Genomic DNA, 26,296 nt, shown 5'->3' with positions numbered 1-26,296 from the left:
GCGTGGCGAGAAACTGTTATTAGATATTCGCGATATAAAGCGAATAAAATAGATTTTTGATTAAGCAAACGAAATCAATAGAGGATATAAACCTCGCAACCACGTAAAAGTTGTGAAATTGATTTACGGTAAGATCGATGTTACGCAATTAATCAGAAGAACTGAAAAAATAAACAATAATTCGCAAATAAAGATTTCTTAACGTGGTAAGCGGTGCACGATAAATTGGTGGGGGGCGCTGCACAGGGGGGATTCTAGGGCACCGGATCGGGGGCTAGTTCTTCAGTCTGTTCATATCAGCTAATATAATTACATCAAACATGAGGTATAAAGTAAGTAAAATTTCTTTTTAAAAAATTTTACAAAACATTCTCCACTTTCGCGCAATTTTAAAAACTGATCACAATAAAACTAAAGTGCTGAAAGTGAATGTGAATTTGAATTAGCGCTCTCGCTTTTTTGTGCACTCTGTTCAGGAAGTTGAATGTTGGAAATGCACGTGAGTAATATAATTGCAGTTGCATTTAACATTATTCTGATGATGAGGATGAGAAAATCAGGAATTCAGTTCCCGTTTCATTCGACAGGGATGAAATTATTTCATAACGATTAAGATTCATCGGTTTAATTTCTAAACCGAACAATCAGCCCAAATGAATTGTTTTTATCTGTACCATCCGGAAACACGTGGAACAATTCAAACAATAATAGTTAAAGTAGTAGCGTTTTGTATGGACTAATTAATATAGATTAAACACGCCATTTCTCAGCAGTATCATTAGCAGTGTTACGTCCTAAAATCCTTTAAGGACGCCATTTGGATGAGACCTACCTAAATTAATTATCCTACATCAACATTTCTTCGCTGTTTGGTCTCATCTACGTAAAAGTGCAAGTAAAATAAGACCACTTTCATCTTCTTCGGTTTCCCGGTTAAGATACGGTTTTATTAACACGGTTTCGTAAATAATCTCCACATCATCTGTTTAACAATTGCAAGTTACACAATCATCGTAATTACAAAATTTCCATAATCGAAAATCTCGCGTGTAGTAATTTACGATTATTATCAATAGTCAATACTTTCATTATGTCATTTATTAGTTAATAAGAGCTAAACCCGTTTGAAAAGTGAATGGACATATTAAATCTAGAAATTGACACCGTACAGATTCATTTTCTCATACGCGATGTTCTCCAATAATATTTATTTTTAAATTTTACAAGAAAATATTGCGCACAAACAAAAAAATACGAGGACAAGTAGTTTATCAGGTGAATACCTGAAATAACTTTCTATAGATTTTGTCAAGCGGTTAACCACTACCTTAATCCAGTTCAAACTTTTTTCTGGTTGAATGTCTTCCCTACCACATAATTTTTACGCACATTTAAACTACAATTAACATAAACAATTTTGAAAAATCAATTTGCCAAAAAAATCATAAGACCACATCTTAAAAGATTTTTTTCCTGAAAATGAAAATACATATACGCTTTTTGTCAGTTAATATTTTCTCCAATTGATGTTGAAAAACTTACTTTTCGTCTTCGTTTCTCGAGATACATAATATGAAAAGTGGTATATAACTAAATATGCATATACATTTTTCAGTTTATATACCTAACTTGACATCTGTCAAAGATAACCTCAAAATTTACAATTAATTCATGTTTTTCAAGATTTTTGCCTAAACGAACACCAAAAACGTTGTATACACTTCGGCCTAAAAGTGCCTTTTGTCCTCGCCTGTTTTCAAGTCTCGGCTCCGCCTCGACTAAAAAACCCAGACTCGGATTAAAAATATGCACTTTTTAGGCCTTGATACACAAATAACTATTATTTATTTATCAATAATTACACAAATTATTTAATAATTAAATTATCACTATTAAGAAAAAGCCTCTAAAAAAGCGAAATAACGAAATTATTACCCAATATTTAACCGGTGCCACTGTGGTGTAACAGGAGTCGCCCATGTGCATGAATGACAGATGTCAAAATCAAAAATAGCAAGATGGCTTTTCAACGTTAAAAAGTAAACTTTAGACTTTAGTAGACTTTACTGATATTATTGAGCCTTCAAGTATGTACTAATAATATTGCAACAAGAGAACTAGGAGTTACTGGTGCTTTAAAATTTGAAAATTGTAAGTTTAAGTTGTGTTAAGTTGTTTAAGTGTAAGTTTTAAAAATTGTCATTTAAGTAACTGCAACAAAAGAAAATAAAAGAGTTCATGTCCGATTTTTTTTTTTGTGATCTGCTTGAAGATAAAATAGTATACATATATCATTAAAAGTAGGTCTTTTTGTGCTTCACCCAGTTGCGATCTCGACTTCCCCTCGGTCTTTAATCTCTGGACTTAGCACAAAAGACTCACTTCTACTCTTAATCTACTATTATTTGGAACTAATAATCAAACGAAATATACATTCCAATAGTGAAAATTAGTGAAACAATAATTTCTATGAATAAAATATAGCTGTCACAAAAATTTGTTTTTAACATTTTTATTACACTCTAACATGTTACTTGTTTATAATTAACTGAGTTGTTTTGTGTTTGTGATTTTCCTATTTTGCATTGAAAGATATTCCACTATTTATAGTATATTTTTTCCACAATTTGTTGAATATTTATATACATATACTATACCAGCAAGAAATATGCACCACATTATATACAGTATGTTTTAAAAACATTCTGACCAGATGGATTCACTTAAAATTTTGTAGCTATTACATTATACATAGTTGAGAAAGACACGAAACCAAGTTTTATTGGTAATTGGAAATTTTGCAGAAAATTACTTCAAATTTTTATTGTAAACGGTATTCTGTAAATTTTTACACTTTTAAAGTTTTCAACATTAACACATTGCCCAAAACATTTAGATTTGGTAAATTAGCTGAATTTAATAAAGAAAAAAAATCTGGGTTGATAAATCTGTTGACGCGTTTTAAATTGTGTTATTTTCAATGGTAAAAACAACTGTGATTGTATCTTGTGTAATAAATAATTAATCATAATAATAACAAAGCCAAATTTAAAATTTTATAAAAACAAATACAACATCGGCAAAGCGAATTAATGAAAACGAGCAACACAATATAAATGTCAGAGTATATATTTCACGACATAAGCAGCATGTGATAGTCATTTGAATGATAAAGATAAAAAATCCAGTATAAAGACATCATAAACGTAAAAGCGTTTAAATCCCTTTATCTATTGTGTGTTCTTTAACAAGTCATCCACAAGAGAGGGAAACATAATGAAATAAATGTCCTTATTTTTCACGGATGAAATATGGGACACCGCATCAGCAGTTAAATTTAATTTGTTAATTTATCGAGTCATTTGTTTTCAGCCATATCGTATCGTTTTGATCAAATTCTTTCCGTTTATTTAAATTGAAGTAATTTACATATATGTATTTAGTTGAATTATGTTTACGACACTTTGTTAATGGTTCCGAAATTAAACGACGGCGCGGTCACAGCAAAAATATGCAAAAATTTTTTACTGTACTGACTTTTACGTTCAATAAAATAAAGGCACGATTCGGAACACTTATTAACAAAGATTTATTATTTTTTACTAAATCAGCACATTTTTACGACTACTACTGACACTAACTGATTGAATTTATGTTTTTTATTAACGCACAAATTTATTTTTCAGGTCTCAGTGTCCGGCCCTGCTGGTGAAAACCATAGCAATAACAACGACAAATTTGATAAATGGTAAGCAAACATTGTTTTTCAGTTAAACTGTTCGTGTTCGTCGTGAAATAAAAATGTTAAAAGGATAATAAAGTAATTAGTAAATGCAACTGACGTGGCACTAGTTACTTTAACAAATAAAACATTCTTATATTCGAGAACTTCCTATAAAATAAATTAAGATACAATCAAATTTTTTTAATTAATGTTATTCTTATCCAAATTTTACGGCAAGATTTAACTTTCATCCAATTTTGGAATGCATAAATTGTAAGTTCCCCTATTAAAATCATAATAACGTAGTTTAGGTAAATACACCTATTACATGTTTAAATTATGCGAAAATGGTAAAATTTTCTACATCACACTTTCGCAACAATAGTATACTTAGTCCCGGATGACAGTAATAAAAGGTATTTAGATTTAATACGCCTCGTTAAAAAATTTAAAGTAGATTTGACACAATTATTTTACAATTAGTAGATAAATTAATAACGAGAGCAATGAGTACAATATACTGGGTGTTTGATTGAATTTGACCGTCAAAATAAACAAAAAACTTAAATCCGTCGAAGAAAATTCGTAAGAATTCATCGCTGATCCAACTCGCTAAACAGCGCCAGCGTGACAATTTGTAAAAGAGCGGTTAGTTTGTTGTTGCACTCTGTATATGTATTTCAAATAATTTTGTGTACGCTGAATGTAATAAAAGATTGAGTGTTAACGTTTTATGTTGTGAGAAAATAATTTTGCTGTAGTAATAAAGAGTTTTATGTGCTCGGAAATTATCATGAACTACTCATGAACACAAGACGTAAAAGCAAGCTAGAGGGCAGGATGTGAACGGAGGGAAAAACAGCTGAACATCGAAAGCTGTTTAAAACTAAATAATTGACAGACCATCACAAGTTTGGAACGAACGGAAACATCTCAAACAAATTTGGTCCCTCAAACAAAAACTTTAGTTATAGTAAACGAGCTGTAACCTTGTTTAACGATCTCTGACGCACTCTGCGTACCGCTTTTATTAATATTGTCTCCCTGTTTTTAATGATCTAATTTCAAATGCAAAACATGCTGTCCTCGACTGTGCCCTTTTTCCAAAACTATCGAATTTTATTGTCGAAGGAAGGGGGTCGGGCCTAAACACTTTTAGCAATTAAAGAAATTGGTTCCCTTACAGGCCTATTTAATAATTAATGATGGCTGAAATTGAATTGATCGCTCGACGTAGTTACGATCTTAATTAACCTCATAAACAGGTAATTAGTACGAGCGGTTAGAAATCTGGTTCGAATCATTTTTCAAATTAAAACAAAAATTATAGATATAATAAATCTTCATCGCCAACGACAAAAACCTCCAAACTGAATTGATTTATCCAAAGGAACAGGTCTAATCTTAGCCTTCTTCCCCACCTTCTACTTAACAGGACCATCAATTATGCGACGCGTTACCCTGTCTACCTTCCCAAAATAAGGGTTGACACGTCGCACATCAGCCAACCAGGAAATTATTTTAGTACCTCTTTGAACGGTTTTACGTAAACATCTTGAAGGTTCTCACCAATTAAATGACTCATTGTTTACGCAGGCACAAAGGAACGAAAATTTTCAACGTGCTTCCCTCTATAAAATAAATGTTTATTCGAAAGATGACAAATTTTCTCCGAATATCACGTCACACATTTACTATGCACGCTTTAATTAACTTCCGATCACCTATTTACAGTTTAGACAAGCTGGAATTATCGCAAAATTTACTTTTATCCCAATCAAAATTGTTGAAAACCGGCCAATTTTTCGAAGAGTATATTATTGCTTACGAACTATCCCCTCAAAAAGCTCACAATTGAATGATCAGATATAGTAATACATCCCTACTTATATCGATACAACATGCTGTTTCATTTCTCTTCATATCTTTGTTAATTCTTCTCTTTATCTTGTAGCATTATTACCTTTTCCTTCATAATCTAATTCGATTTTAGCTTTACTTCCAACTTTTCGTCTTTTATTCCAGTTTTTCTTCTCACTTTTGTTCCTTCTTCTATCTTTTCTTTACCCACATTCCACTAAGCTTTTCGAAAAACATTTTTTTACTCGTTGATTTTATTTTCACTACAATTCCCTTTTCTCTTTCATCTGCTCTCCATTCTTTTAACAATTGTGTCACATTCATTAATTTTTTCCACATTTGTTCCACTTTTGTTTTTCTAACATTCCTTCCATTTGTTTTCGTCAAACCTATGATAAGGATATTTTTTCATATAAGTTGCTACATCTTCCATTCTTTCATTTACGTGACATCTAAATGACGTGATAAACAAATCCTACAAATCGTTATACATACTTATATGAATTTCAGGAAGTTTAAAAACGTTCACACATTAAACATTTAATACTTTTCACTCGTAAAATCTAAACTTGGCACTTGAATATGGTTCTCAGATCTGGCACCGTATATATCGAGTGTTCGTTTAAATTTCTCATCAAAGTTGGCGTCGAAGATTCAATTGTGAACGCACCACAGATTACGGATTAAAGATCCGCTATTTCAGTTTAACCTCACTTTTTGCGTTGTTTGTGTTTTTACTTCAGATTGACGAGTGGCGCATTCACAATCGACTCTTGAACGCTAACTTTGAGGAGAAATTTAAATGAACACTCGATATAAAACCTACATAGATCAACTCGAATCTGTTTAAAGATGTATCTTAAAATGTCTTCATTTTTACTGTACGAGGTTTACCCTATTATAAAGGTTTTAATCATAAACTTGTTGAATTCTTAGGTTTAATTACGTCTCATTACAAACATTAAACTTTTGGAGGATCGGTAAATAATAAAATTAATTATAGTTGACTGTTGAGCCAAATTAATTTTATAGTACCACGCTTGAATACGCGGCAAAATATAACATTTTACAATAAAGCCTGTAGATCAAATACACTAGTTAAATCACCGATATCACCGAAAAAATAAGAATTATACAGGGTGTTATTGAAAGTTGTACAGATATTTTAACCACTAGCTACTGGCTTCATGTAGAACTCGGAAAAAATATCTAAAAAATTCTATTGCAAAAAATAAAATGACATTTATTTTTTGAGCTACAATTTTTTTAATTACTTTTAGTCTTCTACGTTGTCGAACAACCTCGTAGGTAAAATTTCGGCACATTTTAAAAATACACCCTGTGTATCAGATTTTATAAAACGTACACCAATGCGGTTTCCTTGTTTTAAAGCATGTTTCCTATAGGTTACTTCGCATTGGCGTACATTTTATAAAACATGATATAGAGGGTGTATTTTTAGAATGTGCCGAAATTTTACCTACGAGGTTGTAGGACAACGTAGAAAACTAAAAGCAATTTAAAAAAAATTGTAGCTCAAAAAATAAATGCCATTTTATTTTTTGACATAGAATTGTTTAAATATTATTTCCGAATTCTACGTGAAGCCAGTAGTTCGTGGTTAAAATATCTGTACAACTTTCAATAACACCCTGTATACATCTATGTATACAAAGAAAAAAATGTGTAGTATTTCTAACATCTGCGACATTAACCTTGAGTTCAATTTTACAACATGTTATTGAAGCTGTAGAAGCTTAAGTTTATTAGGAAGTTGTTTATATTTGTGTGTATTATTTCTATTTATATGTATGCAGTTCCCTGTAATTGTGAAAACCTGTAGGAAATAATAATGACAATAATTAAATTTTTGGCGGCCCCACTTTATGAAAGCACGATTATTATTCAGTGCGGTTAAGCAAAGTCCGTCGCGGTCAGTGTTTGGATGGATAACCGCCGAGGCGAACGGCATTCCATTGCAGCTTCAATACTTTATAGCATTATTACTTGATTTCAGGATTGTCTGTAATCCCTAATGTCATATGAACAAACTCCAACGTGGATGTTGTATGTGTAAAGCGTGGGCGTATAGCTAAAATAAATGCTAATATAAAAGCCTTCAAACGTTCAAAGGAATTATCATTACTTAATAGAAATATCCGTAATGGTAAATAAATCCGGCTTCGATGCCGTGCCCTCTTTTTTTATCATTTATTAAGTATTGATTTAAATTATCCCTGTGGAGTGGTACCTATTTAGCAGTCATATTTTTCAAATCTATAAAGACGATTAAATTTGTCATTGTTGTTTTATTGGTTGCCTATAGTAAATATGTATACCTATTTGCACTTCTTAGGCATTATCAATTATTTCTATTAAATTTTACTACTTAATATAGACTGATTATATACTGTATGATATAAATAATCTCGAAATATAAAAATTTGTCCAATACTAATTTTGTACATCCATAAATTGAAACAAACTTTCTGTGCATTTAACACGATCACAATGCCAGAGTTAAACGGGAGCAAATTGTTTAAGGATACACAGTTGAATACGGGTGTCTTAATAGGTAGTAGACTTTTTTAGATGAGATCAGATTTTGTAGGGGATTGTTGCCAGCTATACACATTCTGCCAGAGAAGGGTTCTCTAGATCTTACGCAACATCCAGTCAGAAAGTGGGCGAATGTGTGGGATGAAAATCAATTTTTCCTATTCTGTTTTTCTAACAATTATTGAATTTTGAAAGATGTAAATATTGATCTGAGCTAACTTTCTAAATTTAATTTAATTTAATTTGGGGATCAAAAGCGTAGTACTATAATTGTTGCAACAATTAACTCAAATATTGAAACAAATATTTTTGTAATTAAGATATTTTATTTTAACAAAATAATTTAAATATGAATAGGTATTAGCCTGCAAATCATAATGTATCCTTTTATCGAGACGTTTTGTCTCGTTAAATAGGACAGCCAGTTAATACTACAATTTGTTGAAAAGTTTTTCTGTAATATTTCATCTAAAAATAATTGTCACAATGATGCTCATTGGACATAATTAATTGCTTAAAACTAATAACAATTATTTAATAAAATACATTCAACAATACTTTTAGGTGACTACAAAATTACCAAAAAAATTGCTAGAAGAAAAATTGATAATAATCATTGCAAGCATATTACATGTTCTGGCTCGATCTGGAGTTGCGATTGGATAGCCTGATTAAGTTTAGGCCGATTTTCGAATGACACTATGGAGTCTTAATCTTATTTCCAGTTTTGAACAATTTTATCATTTCGAGCATTTAACTTAATGAATCATAAATTGCTACAATAGCAAATAAATGTTTGTGTAGCAATAAAAGTCAGGAATTAGTGTCAGTAAGGAGTCAAATAACTATACTCGTATATTTGTCGTAATTATTTCAGCCTCACTTAAATTCTAATTCGGTTAATCATGCGACGCCCGTATTAATAATTCGTGTCGGATGGTCTCTCAGGTTTTAAAAATAAAGCGTTCGTTATTTTGAGAGAATTAAATTTGACGTCAAATCTGTTTCCGTGTTTAAAAAATGCGTGGTGGCTAGGGAATAAGTGGCGATAACTTTGTTTCAGGCTTCTTTGTTACGTAGTATGCTGATAAATGTAACAAAATTGGTGTGTACTGAAAATAACGCCACACAACACAACGATAGCATTCTGCAAGTGACATGCATTTACAGATACAATGACATACGATTTTGACTGTCATATGGTGTGAATGTAGCTGAAAGCCTTTTAAATAGAGAAATGTCCACTGAACGGGATTTTCGTTTATTCGTTTTAAATTCGTGGTTGAAATAAAACTCTTGCATAATTAGGGGTTCCTTTACCGCTGTAATAGTCACAATACCAAAACGTATTCATGTTGCACTTGCATCACTCTTTCTCTACAGCTTCACTACTTTTCAACAAAAATATGGAACTTTTATCCCAAAGTAATATTTTTACAAAGTTAAGTTAAAGCACAAATATTCTATGCCTATTACAGTACTTTAAATAAACAACATTTTTATTAATTTGCCTTTGTAGGGAAAAAGTTAATTAATACATTTTGATTTCCTCGTAAAAATAAATCGTTTAAATACATTCTTAAAATTATACATAAATATTTATTGTCAAATATTTAGGTGTTTATTAAAATCTTGTCAAGACATTATAGTGGTAGAAATAAAAAGAAAACAATAAAACAAGAACTAAATTGGCAAAGTTAAGATCGAACGTGCCAAATGTTCCGTTATCAAAACGGTCATTATTACTACATGTTATAATGAAAAGATTTTCTTATCGACCTCTGGGATTCGTGATACGGAGTCTTCGCACCCCTGATTCTACCTCTCGCATTTCACCCCTCAAGTTTCGACTCATCGTCAGTCTCAGAAACATTTAGCCCCCGGATGTCTTGTTCCCATAGCTCCTCTCATTCAATTTTTCCCATTATGCTAGCAGTCAGAATATCATTGATAAATCTTACTTTAAAAATGTATTACTAAACCGGATTTAAATACTGCCAAAATATTGATCGACAAGATTTTAATTGTTCAATAAATTTTAAACGATCCAGTCAGTACTTTTAATATGTCCAGTACGTCCCGTAAAAGTTACTGTCAATGCTAAACATACATATTATTATGTGCAATATTTTGTAAAATTTTTCTATTGTTTCAGGTCCACAGACAGATCACTAAGATTTCCACTATTAATTTTTCTCTGTGTCAATTTACTTCTTGTCTTGATAACAGCTATCGTTCTCTTAAAAACACCAATGTTATCCAAAAATGAAGAACTTTGTCTTTCTGAACAATGTATCAACACAGGTAATAACAGATCAGATTAATTTTTTACAATGTAAGATGTTTAATCATTACGTATTTTTAGAAGCACGTTCTTGAATGTTGTTGCTATTACAGGTTTTTCAATTAACGGTCGTTCAAAATCAGACCACAATAATAAATTATTTTTTAACTGTTTATGATTTTATTAGAAAGGAATTTAATGTTGGTTTTATCCCAAAATTGATCGAGCGCGAATATGGAGAAAATTATTTCTTCCGTTTGCCTATCAGTGTTGTTCTGTTTAATGCCCGGAAAATTCTTAGTAATATCGCGGTTAGATTCCTATTTTCCGGTCACTGTTCAGCAATATGAAACGTTTAACGAAACAGATAGATATTTATTACGTAGCTTTTGTGAAAAAAATAGTTATTTTGCAGTAAAACTTTTCATTCGACGGGAAAAGAAAATCACGTCACAGAAGAGACATTTATATAAAATTTTAACAAAACAAAGATAAAAATAACTTCACTTTGTTTCACTTTGTACATCAAATAATGCAATTATTTTTTCAACGCTCCCACTTCACACAATTTTTCCGATGGCTTCATTAGTCACATTTTTCTCTTTCGAATTGTCGAAACTAAATGAGTCTGTAAATTGTAATTGTATTATTAATTTATTTACTTTTATGATGAAGTCTTTTGTAGAAATCAGAAATAAATAATTGGTACAAATTATTTTGCCATCGTTTTTGAAGTCAGATTTTCTTTGTTTGAATTTCTTTTGAATTTACGACAAAAATAATGATAATAAAGGTACAAGGTGATAACAACCACCGGTGAAAGGACAGTTAAATACAGACAAAATAAGGTTTTATTTGTCATTGTTTGTAGGTTTAAACTGCCTCGTTGGTAAATACATATACAACAAAATATTCTTCTTTTAATGCTTACATTTAAATTATAGTTTTTAAAATTGCATTGATTTAATTTGATTTATTACTAATTTCAAAAGTCTGAGAATTCGGTTATTATTGGACAATCCTTGAAATGAAATCTTCAAATTAAGTAAACGAAACTATGCGGCATAAAATTTTATCGAACTTGTGAAGTTTTTAAATAAAATTTTATAATACATTCTAAATTGAGAAACTAAACCAAACTGATTTTGTCATGTGATCCGATTCGAGAAAATTGGTTTGGGAATGACCCTTCACGTACATTTCAATCAAAGAAGTACAAAGGACCGACATACAAAGATCTATTCTTTATTTAGTTCCGCTTGTACAGTCTTTTTTCTTTGTGTGTTAAGGGTGCAAGCTATTTAAGTAACACAAAAAGCCATTTATCACTGGCTTATTGAATATTAGCTTATCAAGTATTAAATTTGACAAGTAATTAATTAAGACTTTGCAAACATAATTTTGGTAGAAATTTTATTTGTATTTTTAAAGCTCATTTAATAAAAACTATTATCATATTAATGTCAACTAAACCTGAATGTGCATTTTATTGTAAGTTTACAAGGTAAAGAAGTCAGATGATAATGGATTATAAAATAATATTGAAAGGATTTCATCAAAATTTGTTGTTTTCTAAGTTGTGGGAATCCTTCTCTTAGGCTTTACATTTTAAATTACTTTGTATAAAATAATGTAAAGGACTTAACTCTGGGAATTGAGGTAAGTACTCGATCCGTCCTTTCGCCCAATCATCTTACCCTCAAATCCAGGAAGTGGAGAAATTTGGTCGAGTGTTCGAATCACATTTTAATGAAAATTCAAAGTAAAGATCTGGAGCAATTGCTTGTGAAAAATTAATATAGACCTTTATTTAGATGGACTAAGCAAACAATGTTGAATTTTAAATTACCTAACACAAGCAGTTGCCATTGCCTTTAAACTCACTTGCATGTTTACTTGCTTTCTAATTACTTAATTTAATTATAATTATTTTCATTCACTATTGTTTGTTCACATTACTACCGTAATCATTTATGGCTTAGATAATATTTCTTGTTGACATTAGGTACTGTTCTTACATTTGCTAATACGTATAATTTTTTTCCTTAATTAATTTTTACTTCCAGAAAATACACTTTGCCTCTTTATTCTACGTGCTTCCTCATTTTGTGTCCATTTCACCATCGTAGGATTTTTGTTATTTACAGTCTGTTCTGCAACACAAATTGTTTCAGCTTCCAATGTTTTGCAAGCGATGGATCGCAGTGCAGACCCCTGTACAGATTTTTACCAATATTCTTGTGGAGGTTGGATGGCCTCAAATCCGGTACCTGACTGGACTGCCACTTGGGACAGATTAGCTTTGCTCAGAGAGTCTTTAATGCAAAGTATGAAACAACTTCTCGAAAGAGGTGACGAAATTAATTCTAGTAATTCTTCGGAACTGGAGGGAATAAGAAAAGCGCGTGCTCTGTACAGAACTTGCATGGATACAGGTGAGAGGAAATTTAATAAAATCGACTACTCCAATGTTTCCGCAGCCTTTTGCTAAATAACCCTTTTACGGTAATTTCCATCTCATCGATTATGAAAGCTTTTAACAGTGACGTAACGGCGTAAGTTGAATCTCAGATAAAACATATTTTTATTGTCTTGTCACTATTGAAATCGAAAAGCAAAATGATTAATCCGACTTTTCTTTTTCTTTCATGCAGTCTAAAGCAAAACATTCATCACAAACAAGTAATAATGATAATAACAAAAACCCCAGAAACCAGACAATATTTATAAAATACAATCCTTTATGTCAATATAATCAACAAGAAAGCGATAACAACTTAACCTGTGAATCTATTCTTATACCTTCATCAATCAGTATTCGGAAAGTGACATCACTCATTGACAGTTGACAATATTTACAACATAAAATTCAAGGTACAAGAACTATTTATTTATCCTGATTAAAAATTGATGAGATATAAAAATATATAAGCAAAATTGTCAACAGGTAGACAAAATCTGAATGAATTCTCTTTTTTTTCTAAATTAGTAGCAGTTGTAATATATTTTTGACAAGACAAATGTAACGCGTGTTGCCAGGATCTACTGAATGAAAGGATGACAATGAATGATGAGATCGTTGGTGCTCTTGCTTTTCAGTAATACACCACACAGTGTTAAAACGAATTATAGTACAACTTCTGTCTGTTGTTTTTGGTAAAGTAAAACAACGCTCTAACATTAACATAAAAAACTGATTTCATGCAAAAGAAAACTATAACCAAATGCGTGCGACAATAATGTGCGCTTTAAGCCCACTTTACACTAGCCACATGATTTATATTTCGTTTCATGTACATGCAGGATTGCACAGCCGGCGCCACCCTGTTCTGTTTAAAATCGATCTGAAAATTTATTTAAAGAAGTGGAGTTTTGAAGTCAAGCACATAAAACGTATCAGATTAACAATAAGATATTCGCGAATAGAGTATTTGTGACAAGTTGTAGCCTGTGACAAATGACAGGATCTGTGGAGATGATTGATAGCTATAGTGTAGCTCGACCGGCTCTAGAATATTTCGATGGGCCACGTGAGTTGACTGCACAACAGCTCTTCATACACCGCCTTGGAGAAAACCATTTCAGCTGTTACTTCTGAGGCTTTTGCGAAATTTGATCCATACATCATAACTTCGAGTGGGATTTTTTTTTGTTTACACTATCCCCAAACAAACCTCGCCACACCGAGTATTTAGGAAAGCGACACGCTTTTAGTGAAATTTTCGAAAATGCGGTAGAAAACGATACTTGTTTACAGATATTTCGGTTAAATACTAACACCAGTTGTAACTATTGCAGCGACGCTCGAGGCGAAAGGGTTAGCTCCAATTCGACATATACTCCAAGCAGTCGGATTGCCTCCAACTCCCCCCATTAATCACGCCAACGAGCGTTTTGACTGGCTACTTTCGATTGCAAGAACAAGACGTTCGCTGGGAATAAGCATGTTGCTTGGAATGAACGTAGCCGAGGACGTCAGAAACTCTTCCGCTAACAAGATTGTCGTTAGTATAAAACTGTTCCAATATAAAATAAATATTTTTGCTCAAGTATTCTCCTAGTTACGGCGCATATTCGTTACAGATCGAACAAGTGTCTCCGGGGTTCGGTGAGAGATATCTGCTTCAAGCAGAGAAGTTTTCAACAGAAATAAAGAACTATAAAAAGTACATCACGCAGATGCTTAGAGCGTATACGAACTTTACGGGGGCTGAACATTTCGCTGAAGACATTGTAAACTTCAGTACGCAAATAGCAAAGGTAATTTTGTACTTACTTAAAATCTGAAGTCGTGTTAAATGGAAACAAAGGATAAAGTAAACCACCGAAATATTTCCATCACAAGAGTAGTCGCCGCAAATTGTTTCATCTTACATTTAACAAATTCTTTCAGATAACGTATGTCCTATTATCCTGTATGCAAACTCCAAAAGAGCATAATACACATCTCACAACATTTACTACGCCCTTTAACTTTTGAGTTGTTCTTTACACTCATTAACAATTCGCTCATATTAATTGATTTAGTATTTTACAATTTTTTATACTAAAAAAAGCGAAATTTTCTATTTCTACTTTAAAATTTTTGTAGTAATCGAGAAGCTAAACTTTTTCTTAAACCACCTTTTGTATGAATATTATAATATGTAGATTAATATTCAAGAAAAAGTAAGTATACTCTAATTAAAAAATCTTTTGTTTAAAGTTTTTGTTGTAGAGAAATCAAATACCAAGGTAATATTTCTCGTTAAATCGAGTGCGAGATAAAACCTCTAAATTATTTTTAAAACATCTCTTTCCACTTACATTCAGAATAGACCGTTTTAATGAACGTACAATTTTAATTTGAAGCTTTCTACGGCTTGGTGGGTTTATAAATTTGCCTTAATCCTATTTTTTATGGTCCTTCATAAAAAATAGAATTTAATATAAACCTTGTTTTCCTCTGAGATAATTTTTTGTTTAACAATGCAGAATTAGTTACGAACCTCAATCCAAAACTAAAATTAAACTACATACTTAGAAACAAAACAGTAAAAAAGTACAAATTGGTAAGAAGTGTGAGTTTGTAAATAAAGCTGCAACGTCCTGACAATATTTTAAATACACAATGGAACTCGATGTCTGTTTATTAACAACATTTGAAAGTTTGCGAAGTGGAATAAGTAAAGCATTTTGAATTTGACGGTTTTGTTCAAAATAAACCTCTCGAACACGTTACAGGTCTTAGAAATGTATCATTCAAAGGGCGTTGTAGGGCATCATAACCGGTACCACAAACGCTGTTTTCGTAACTTTGTAGAACTAAATTAATTTTCTTTCATGCATCACATGATCATAACAAAAGAATTTTGCGCGTTTATTTGTGTTATTAAATGTTAGGATCCATTTCGTGTCTTAATTTGAGATGTGGTGTCATGACTTCATCGAAACGGTAATAGTTCTGATTTAAATTTAATTTGAAATAATTATTTACAAAAATCAATGAAGAAAGAGCATTTGTTTTAGTCAGAACGAACGTAACGATCGGGAAATGAATCAATTTTTAACCACAAATATAGCACTTTCACCTAGTAAAATTTATTCGAGAGAGACAAATAGTGATTGATCGATTTGGGAACATGCATCACGATTGCATTTAGATTAGGTCCGACCATCGAATGCCTTTATCTCAATAATAAACTAATTAATCACTATTATAATCAAATTTAGTTTTTGCGAATAATATGCAAGGGATGACGACATACTACAACCAAATGCAAATACACACGTCATATAAATCACGCTGCAACATGTATGTAAAAGTGGTTAGATGAACATGATACTAAATCCGGGTTATGTTTAGGTCATGACCCCTTCTGAAACTCGGCGCAGCCCCAACCATCTTTTTCACGAAGTTACCCTTATCGAACTAGCTAACGGGCCCGGCATTGACAATGAATCTTGGAGATTTGTAAGTTATTTTTACCCCAGCAAACATACCAAATTATATCTGATCGAACGAAGATAATTTTTTCTAAAATTTTTTGCATATTGTCGATAAACTTGTAAACCGTTTAATGAAAACAATTCGATTCAATAGAAGCAGCAAATTTAGTAGGAGATTCATTAAATGTGCGACTCATTAAAATTAATTTTTGAGGTGAACTGGACGAGGTACTTGAGCATTGTATTTAACGACACCAACGTCGTTTTAAATCCGAAAAAAGACACAGCAATCCTGCTCGATTTGCCCTACCTGCAGAAATTATCAAATTTAATAAAAAAGTCGGATAAACTTGTTTTGGGTAAGTTGAACAAATATTTTATTATTCAATTATTGTTTGAAATTTGGTTCCACGATTCTCTCTCTGATGGGAAAACGTAGCACAGAAACTTTGTTATATTGTATGAAATCTGGCGTGGAGACATTTATGAATGTTGTTTTGTCTGGAAAATGTGTGGTTTCCTTAAGGGATTCGTGTAATATGTGTAATTGTATTACTAGAGAGGTTCCTGTGGTGGAGCGTATTCTCAACAGTAGCCCCACTTACTTTAGCAAAGTTCCGATCGTTGGGATTTGAATTTTCTCAACAATTGTTGGGACTCCAGAGCAGAACTCCCAGATGGAAAGGATGTACCAGTAACGTTAACGCCAATTTTGGACTTGCTTTAAGCTATCTCTACGTCAGATCCCATTTTGATAAAGATCATCGAGATAAGGTAACACCGCTCCGTACTTGCACCAAACACCTAAAACGCATTAAAAACGTGCTCCTTGATAATGACAAATATTGTAAATGCGGAGGTAGATTAAAATCTACGAGTTCGAAACTAATTTATTGTACAATCGGTGTAGAAAACAACCCGTTGACCATAAACTTACGTCATTTTGCATACACTTAACAGAATCGAATCTAAACTCGTAGAATCGCGAAAATCGTTTATTATAGTGAATCACTTTACACGTTTGGTTAAATTTCGGGGGTTGGAAAACCATTGTCATGCAAATCTCATAAACGATTGCACCAAAATATGTGAATCATTCTCAGTTTCTCATTTCATCTTTAAAATGTAGGCTTTGGAAATGCTCGAGGACATAAGAAAAGCGTTCGAAGATGCTGTGCATGAGCTGGATTGGATGGATGGAACCACGCGTGAAAAGACGCTGACTAAACTGCACGCAATCAGAGCTTTTGTTGGGTACCCAGGATGGATTATGAACGCTACACAACTTGACAAACATTACAAACAAGTATGTAATATAACCGTTACTCGCACTGTTGAAACGTAAATTTCCCTTGTCATTGCGCAACTAAGTAAAATATGGACAAAACTAGCGAAATTCCAGCTCTCAGTGATACCCCGCTTCTATCTCAACAACGTAGAAGACAGTGTAATTTTTTAAAACTTGTTTAAAAAGTGTTTTCAACCACCGATTGAACCGTCGGCACGATTCTCCAAAGCGTGTCCTTAATCTTCCACTTACTCTAGTTTTCATATTTTTCGCACCGATCGGTGTTGACCCAGATGTTACCTAATGAAAGCTTTAAGAAAATTTGTTCACGTACACTATTGTGTAAAGTCGAAAGTGCTTTCTCATTATTGAGATCACAAATAGTCAATACAGTTATGTCTAGACAAAATAAATTATTTCAATAAAACACGCGCAAAACAGCTGAAAATAAAGTAAGTTTTTTAGTCATTTGCGGTTTCTCTCGTTCGCTCTATAATAACAAATTATGCAAAACACGAGTTTTAGATTTGATTCGACCCATTAGACAGACAGAGATAATATCTGCACGTCTCTCTTTCATATTTCCTGGCGCATCCGCCATTTTTGCATTTGCAATTTTTTCCAATTTTCTGTTTTATTAAGAGAAGCAATTTGTGATTCACTTTGCTACAATCAGATTTACAAAACACACGTCTCAGATTTGGTGTAGCCACACGAATGACATGTACATATTTTTCTCTTGTATTACCCGGCGCATCCACCATTTTTCCAATTAACTTTAAAAATATAAATTTGTCGTTTTCATTGTTAATACTTTATACAGTGAAAATAAACTGCGCACACTTATTCTAAATGAAATGTGTGCTTTTGGTTTGTATTCTCGTCATCAGTTGTCAAATGAAATATCGTTTTAAAGATCTTAATCGATTTTGAGAACGACGTGTCAAGATCCGGTAGTCCAATATTGAAATGGCTTGAAATAAAATTAACGAAAGCTTTTAAGAGCAAATTTTTCAACGAAACGAGCGCCGTATGCGAAATAAATTAAATTTCTTTACCATCAATTTAAATAGAAAGTTTGTAAAGTTGAGAAATCAGTTAAAAAATTAAAAATTTCCGTAAATTTGTTCCAGGCCCACGTAATTGAAGGCAACCTCTTCGACACTTACTTGAATTTAACGAACGCGGCGGTCCGCAGGAACTTGCAAAGTATTCGGAAGAAACCAGATCGTAATCGGTAATCTCTCGCGCATTTTATTGTAAACAGACATTACATTTTACTCTTTCAGATGGGTGGCTTCGGCGACAACGGTAAATGCATTTTATTCAGCCACACTGAACTCAGTCAGTAAGTCTTTTTTACACACCTAATAAAAAGTATGGAATAAATCTGTAAAATAATTTCCAGCATTCCCAGCCGGCATACTAAAGTCTCCTTTTTACGGCAACGGGATCGAGTAAGTAAACATTAAAGCAATACCGTTCCTTCACTATCGCAAGTCACCTACAGAATATTCATTTGCATCGTAAAGTAACCTAATAAACGATTCGTGTTGTTTGTTTGCTTCATTTATATGCAATCTCCATTGTATTTCTTAAAATCGACTTTAAACTAGCGAAGCGACGTAACACCACACCCCCTATCTGATGTGCTCACCTTCTTTCCAACTCCTATTATAACACGACCTCCGCGTTAAATATTCAACTTCAACATATTCATAATTTGAAGCCTTCACACCAAACTTTTCACATTTTCGGTTGTCTAATACAGGCTTACAAGTGCTCGAGAAGAGTTACTCTGACCTAACTATAGACTAATCACGTCTGAAGGCTCAATAGTAAACAACAGAACTTCAATAGGAACAGTGGAACACCTGCTTTAGCGGTCTCGTTGTTTCCGGGAAAGATTGATGTTTCAAACAAATCGGTAATATAATACATGATTAGCCGTTATTTGTTTCCATAGCGATGGAAATGATGAGGGGAAATGGTCCGGCGAAAAGTCTACCCGGTTCGATAAGCACCCAATCGTTTTCCGGTGTAAAACCTAATTCCTTTAATTAAATTAGTTTTGTACCTGACATTCTGCGATTAGTCGAGGAAACCTCAGACATATTGACAGATTATTTGATTAAATTGATATGGTAAAACGTCGCTTGATGGATTAGTATTGATTGAAGTAATCTTTTAGAGCCATCGACTACGGTGCCATCGGTGCTATCATGGGCCACGAAATAACACACGGGTTTGATGACCAAGGTTAATTAACCGCAGCCCGTTTTTCTTTTCCGGAAAAGTATTAATTGTTTTAGGGAGGAGATACGATGAGCACGGCAATTTGAAGCAGTGGTGGTCGGCGGCAACCCTGAATCATTACCATCAGAAAGTCCAATGCATCATCAATCAGTACAGTAACTACACGATGCCAGACTTGGGCGGCGAATTTCACGTAAGTTCGCACGAACCTGGAAATAATTAGCGGAAATCGGGGTGAAGCAGGCCTGATTTCGTAGGTGCAAGGATATAACACACAGGGGGAGAATATCGCAGATAACGGCGGCCTCCGTGCAGCTTTTGAAGGATACAAACGACGAGAAGCAGTTTCAAATTCCATGCATCAACGGTTACCAGGACTTCCAGATGTTACGACAGATCAATTGTTTTTCCTCGGCTTTGCACAGGTTTGACAATTTAATAATACTTTTCGTCTAAGCGTGGTTCTCCCAAAGGAACCCCCAAACAACCCCAATCTAAAAATCCTGTCACGGCTTGCCATATTTTCTGCAAAATGCGATTGTGAATCAAAATGTAATTTCGCTAAAATCTGTTTGGCTTCCTACCACATTAAAGAAAATCATAAAAATATATTTCTAAACTGACTATCTCATCCATACCGATGTTCCTTTATGCAATGTAATAATGACAAATTTATTATCATCGTATATGCCACCTGCTCGACCATTTCCAGATTTAGAAACTTTCACTATTAATTTTTTTATTTTATTTCTGCTCCCCTAGATTTAATAATACATATTTCGTTTCGTTCATTTTAAAATATCAAAATGTCGTTGATCTCAATGTAAAAAACCTGCATTAGGTAATTTACTACTACCCCATGAGTTCATTTAAATTTATAATTAAAGTAGGCTATGACTTTTAAATTAGATTGGCAACACTGTTGACAATTTGATTTCAATTGTCAAAGTGACACTTCAAAATTCAATACAAAATATGAAACGGCAAGTTAACACGATTGAACATGAGAATCCTAAACGTCAAAATGTGCTACTCAGTTGCCAGGGTGTGTAATCGTAGAAAAAAAAAACGCATAAATTTAAATGATCCCACGATATTGCGAAACTCTTGTATTTATTGTTTTTGACACATTATTTCGGTCAGTTTGGTTCTCAATTTTTGAATGAAAAATGAGCAGTTATCTAATATTTTAGTCAGTTTATTATTTAAATTTAACAAAAATATTTTTCTTTGAGTTAAAATTCCATTATGAATTTATCAAAATCTGCAAAGAATATGAAGACTAGAAATAGCTTGGTTGGTTTTATAATTTATACCGAACGAAATGTACATTGGATGTAGATCCAACTTGTTGGTAAAATTTCTGTTTGAAGAATAAGCAAAATTTTCAAACAATATTTCTTTTAGTAACGTCTTATTTCTACTCGTACTTGGTTCTCGAATTATTATTTTACGATCATTTCTTTATTTAATTTCATAGAATTTTTATCATTTATGACTTGCCGGATATTTTTATAACAAACAGTTGTCTAGCAATCAGTGAACTACAAACATTCGTTCCTATCGGTTTTCTTATTCGGTCCGAATTGGCGTTTTTTTAAAGCAATTTAGTGCTTGAGAAACTTTTACTCCCAAACAAAAATAATAACGAGACACGATTTTCAGCTTTGTCATCTTTTTTTATTGTAGATCTGGTGCGGCAATTCCACCTTGGGAGCGCTGAAGAGCAAACTAGTGGATGGAGTCCACAGTCCGAATCGCATTCGGGTTCTCGGCACCCTCTCTAATTCGAAAGAATTTGCAAAAGCTTGGGGTTGTCCATCGGGTACGGCTATGAATCCTGTAAATAAATGTGTGCTCTGGTAGACTACAAACGTTTTATTAATATTTTACTGTTTGCGTCAACATCGCGTCTTCGACAAAATTCGATTTTCAATCTCCCGGTCAGGAACAAATTAACAACATTTCAACCAGGCCGCATCCAGATTATTATACTAAATTAAACATTTATCCCTATTGTCACAATTCGTTCGGCATTATTTACGACATGACAACACGGCCCACCAAATCAACTGTATTATTTATGGTGTTGTTATGTGGAAAATCCGAAGTGCTATTGAAGTGTTAATTGTTAAATTTACCGCAATAATGGACTCACTCACATTTTACACCACCTTTTTATGTAAAACATGATTTTATTTATTTTTTTATTCCACACCAGTCAGTAACACCCACGCACAATATAATAATGGACTTGACATCAACATTTTTTTTTATTTTCTATGTCTACCTAGGTTAACAGCTTGATTAAAAACTGTGCGAACAAATTTTTCTTTTATTAATAAAAATCAATCGATTTAGCTGACAATTTCACAGTATTACTAGTTATTAATTCATTAACTGCCGCGTTATTTTTAAGTGTTAAACTAAGACTGTTTCCTGTTATTTGTTAGAGTTTTCTTTGTTGTTTTAAAGGTAGCGAAATTGTGATATACGCAAAACACTGCGATTAAGTACGTTTGAAAAATAATAAAAAATACTAACGCCGAAAGATGACTACATACATTTATTTTATTATTTCTCAAATTTGATACTTAACATTAAAATATGGTGTAAATCGGATGTTGCAAGTTAAATATAGTCCGACTTTCATAGTTTTCTTTTAAATGTGCTAAGAAATCTGAAAGAAAATGTGACAAAACAAAAACAACGTTTAACTTGAAACAATCTGTATTTTTTACATATTCATTGTGTAAACAGAGTATAGAATAAGTTCCATTAATACAATTTAAAAAATTAACATAGGTCAGTTATTACACCCAATTTTATAAAAGAAAACTCATTTGATTGGTGCAAGATGCGTAGTAGTTGCACCATGATAAATTATGTAATGAACAGAACAGAAAAATATTCGAAATTACAAAATTAAAACTAGTGGAATTTATTTTATACTATACAATAAAATATACAACTTACACCAAGTAATTTTAAGGTCTGTTACGTTGTATCCGCATTGCTCCAAATAAAATAAGTTTATTTTGTGTAATTATCTGCATAATAAATATTATTTGTAATATCATGTAGTTTCTTTTGTGGAGTTAGTGAGATGACTAGCGAAGAAGTTTCTGAGTGGAGTAAATTCCGTGAAAGATGCATTTAATAAAGTTGTCGTGATCTACTTGCCCGTTTAATTAAAGAACAATTATAAAATTGCACAATCTAAAAATCCAAAACGAGACAACATTTTGGCTTAGTTTGCAGACATGCTAACACGCGACGCGCCGACGCACCGGAAGTAACTGTTCTTCTTTCGATTTGGAGACTACAGAAGACAGTTACAAGCTTCAACCCTAATAAATCACATTCAATCACATCGATAAAAAAGACATTAGACCAATTAGAAATCAGATCGAGCACTTTAATCTCGCGGTTGTCGATATCACAAAGGAGAGTAAATTTTGGAAAATGCGCTCGTGCAAACACTAATTACCCCGAATGAAAATTAGGTGTCTAATCTAATTTGAAACTGCTTTTGTGTGTGAAGAAACAATGGCAGTAAACCTAAATGCAAAAATCGATGGAATGTTCATATTCCTCCAGGATTTTATTTATGTTGTCATTAGTTGAGGTAAGGAAGAGCGTGTCTTGGTACGACTCTGGGACGATGAGACCACGCAAATAATATAATAACGTGATTGTGGCATGATATATGTTAGTTTCAGTCTTTCACCAATTTAAATCGCAGCACATTCTTGAAAATGCAACAGTGGAAAGTGCACAGTTTTGCGTTACGCTGCGACTTTCAACTTTAATTGATGCCACTTCTTGATCGGTAAGTAACAATTTCTTTTTAACGCAGCCTTTACGGATTTAAATTATTTCACTCGTTCTCATAGACATTTCCATTTTTAGTCCAACAGTTTCTTGTTGACCAATAAAACTGATCATTACTAAATAGATAGTCGCAACAAAATCAAGTAGAAACCTCTTGACATTGTTCTCAAAAAAGACACAGAACTCGTTAATTAAAAATTCTTTGATGGATTTTGTACATCTACAACAGAGAATTTATTATTTTCGAAAGTGTTAATTTAGGGAGAAGAAGATGGCTACTTTGCAATTTTATTATTTTGTCAGGTTCCAAGTTAAGATCCTCGTCAGTAGTTTAAGAAAATACTTAAACTCTTAAATTGGGAGATTCTCGCTTCCATTACGAAAGCAGTTGAATCGACATTCCGTTTATTATTGTTCCTTCGTAAAGGCAAACGGACAAACACTGTTGACTATAATTGTGCAATAAGAAGTTTCCTTTTATTAAACATTACTACGACCATTATGTGCTTTAAAATTCATCAGTTAGTAACATCTGGCACATGTAGTAGTATTGCCACCTAATCTCGAAACTGTTACTTGTTATTTTCTTTTTGTTTCAACAGTCCCTAGACAACTCTAAAATAAAGTTTTTTTTTTATATTCTACTTACATTCTAAAGAACGAACATCTACTACACTGGATTTTTACAAACAATTCATGTTTTGCATTGAAAAAAGTGTATCTGCACTTGCATACATGCTAATTTAGGTACTTTTATCTTTAATAAAAACGACGTATTTCATTCGATTAAATACCGGATGACTGATAAAATCCAAATAAAATTTACATATATACAGGGTGAAACCAATATACATCAAAATATTAAAACCTCAGGATCTTCAGACCATTTGTGACAATCACATGCATTCAGTTTTGAGACATACCTGCAGGCAGAAATGTTATGTAGAGTTTAAGCACAAAAGTTGAGTACGCCACTGATATCACGTTAGGAAGAATAGTAAAATTAAAAAGGTTATCGAGTGCAACGCAAAAAAAGTACAAAAAGGTTTTAGTTTACATTGATAGTATTCTTACACGTTTTAGCAGCTCTGTGTAATTAAGGCGTTTTTCGGGTATTTTCGGTTAATTTTACTTTTTCTGCAGATTCTTGGTAGTCATGTTGTCTCACAGCTGAACACATGATGTTTACATAAAACGTCAATAAACAACTTCCTAACCCTACTTTCTGGCATGCGTGTTTTCTGGCTGTTGTTTATATCAGACATGTTGTTATAATATAAAATAAATGCCTTTGTAGGATATTTTTTTGAAAATTGACATATTTTTAATAAAATTTATTATTTTTTATTTTGGTTTTTCATTCCCTCTGACAACTCTCGGTCCATTTCCAAGGCTGGCCGGATTACAAATTTTCTTCATCACAGGATACATGAATATTGGGTGTTCAGTTAAATTTCTCCTTAAAGTTGGCGTTGAAGAGTCGATTGTGAACCGACCATGGATTACAGATCACGGATCAGCCGTTTAAATCTAACCTGACTTTTTGCGTTGTTTGTATTTTTACTCTGCAGACTGACGATTGGTGCGTTCACAATCAACTCTTTAACGCCAACTTTGAGGTGAAATTTAAATCAACACCCGATATACCTAACACAAATGTCACTAATTATTTTAATTCATCTTGCGGGATTTAATGCTTAACGAGGTATTTTAAAATGTCTTTATGACTAAAAGTCGTCAGCTAATTTATGTCGTTCCTGACAATTTATGGTTGAAAATTCCTAGTGCCTTGATAGACTTTGCTTACACGGTTCTGATTTCATATTTTCGTACTCATTATTACATAGCCATTAACATTATTAATGGAATACTGTCGAGACGTGACGCCTCCACTGGAACCAGAAGTATTCCGAACAGCCTTCAAGACCAATTAAATATCCACCAACCACATCCTATAACTTTCGCGAACTCCCGGAAGTCTTGTCAAAGGTGTGAGAGAACGTGCTAGATTCACATAAAGACTGTCGGAGAAATGAACAGTCGTCATAAAGACGCGACATACTTGTCATACATTTAATCAAATTTAAATAAATCCAGAAAGTTTTTATGAGTATGCTGGCTAAACTTACTTCAAGCGTAATTACTAGAACAATGGAGAAAATTTTACCAGCTCCACCCCAAACTGCGAAAATTAACTCTTACACATAAATCGTAATTTTTCAATTACTGTCAGTCCTTATTGAATTCAATCATTTTACACTTATTGTTAAACAATTAAGGAGGGGCATGTTATTAGTAATCGCATTACGAGCCTTTTAAATTTTGAATCAAATTTAATCCCAATACAATGTCTAAATTTTCTCCAAGGCTTATTTCAGCTGTGACGTTTTGTTTTCAAATGAAGTAATCCCATTAAATAAAATTATCACCGAAGGATTTTTATTTTATTGTCAATTATATAAAAACATGAGACACCTAGAGAAAACTCTTCTGTAGGCATGCTTTGTAATCGGATCTGTCTAACAAAAATATAAACGAATTTCTTTTAAGAGCTTTTGGTAAA

The 26,296-nt window shown here is 32.7% G+C and overlaps 1 protein-coding gene across 4 annotated transcripts; it reads left to right on the top strand.

Moving 5' to 3' along the window:
- Window positions 1–276: 276 nt before the first annotated feature.
- Window positions 277–22,975, top strand: LOC138139977 (endothelin-converting enzyme 1-like). 4 transcript variants are annotated; one of them, XM_069060610.1, is made up of 17 exons: window positions 277–332; window positions 3,687–3,748; window positions 10,299–10,447; window positions 12,602–12,862; window positions 14,226–14,431; window positions 14,511–14,687; window positions 16,273–16,380; window positions 16,570–16,714; window positions 16,915–17,129; window positions 17,485–17,661; window positions 18,777–18,880; window positions 18,933–18,991; window positions 19,052–19,100; window positions 19,835–19,902; window positions 19,956–20,092; window positions 20,157–20,324; window positions 21,589–22,975. In XM_069060610.1, the coding sequence occupies exons 1-17, from the start codon at window positions 321–323 to the stop codon at window positions 21,763–21,765; spliced, it is 2,274 nt and encodes a 757-aa protein (XP_068916711.1). In that variant the 5' UTR covers window positions 277–320; the 3' UTR covers window positions 21,766–22,975. The 4 variants fall into 4 exon arrangements, with proteins under 4 accessions (XP_068916711.1, XP_068916710.1, XP_068916713.1 ...); XM_069060609.1 differs by having other exon boundaries at window positions 291–499; XM_069060612.1 differs by having other exon boundaries at window positions 291–499; window positions 10,509–12,862.
- The last annotated feature ends 3,321 nt before the right edge of the window (window positions 22,976–26,296 follow it).

The sequence above is a fragment of the Tenebrio molitor genome, chromosome X, assembly GCF_963966145.1.
Source record: "Tenebrio molitor chromosome X, icTenMoli1.1, whole genome shotgun sequence".
In the NCBI taxonomy this organism is placed as follows: domain Eukaryota; kingdom Metazoa; phylum Arthropoda; class Insecta; order Coleoptera; family Tenebrionidae; genus Tenebrio; species Tenebrio molitor.
Note: the sequence above shows the minus strand (reverse complement) of the source record. Positions and strands in the feature narration are given on the sequence as shown.

Excerpts from the sequence above, each read along its gene's own strand:
- LOC138139977 (XM_069060609.1), top strand. Across the intron at positions 14,688-16,272 it reads TCAGTACGCAAATAGCAAAG|GTCATGACCCCTTCTGAAAC; the intron begins GTAATTTTGTAC and ends GGTTATGTTTAG. Across the intron at positions 17,662-18,776 it reads TTGACAAACATTACAAACAA|GCCCACGTAATTGAAGGCAA; the intron begins GTATGTAATATA and ends AATTTGTTCCAG.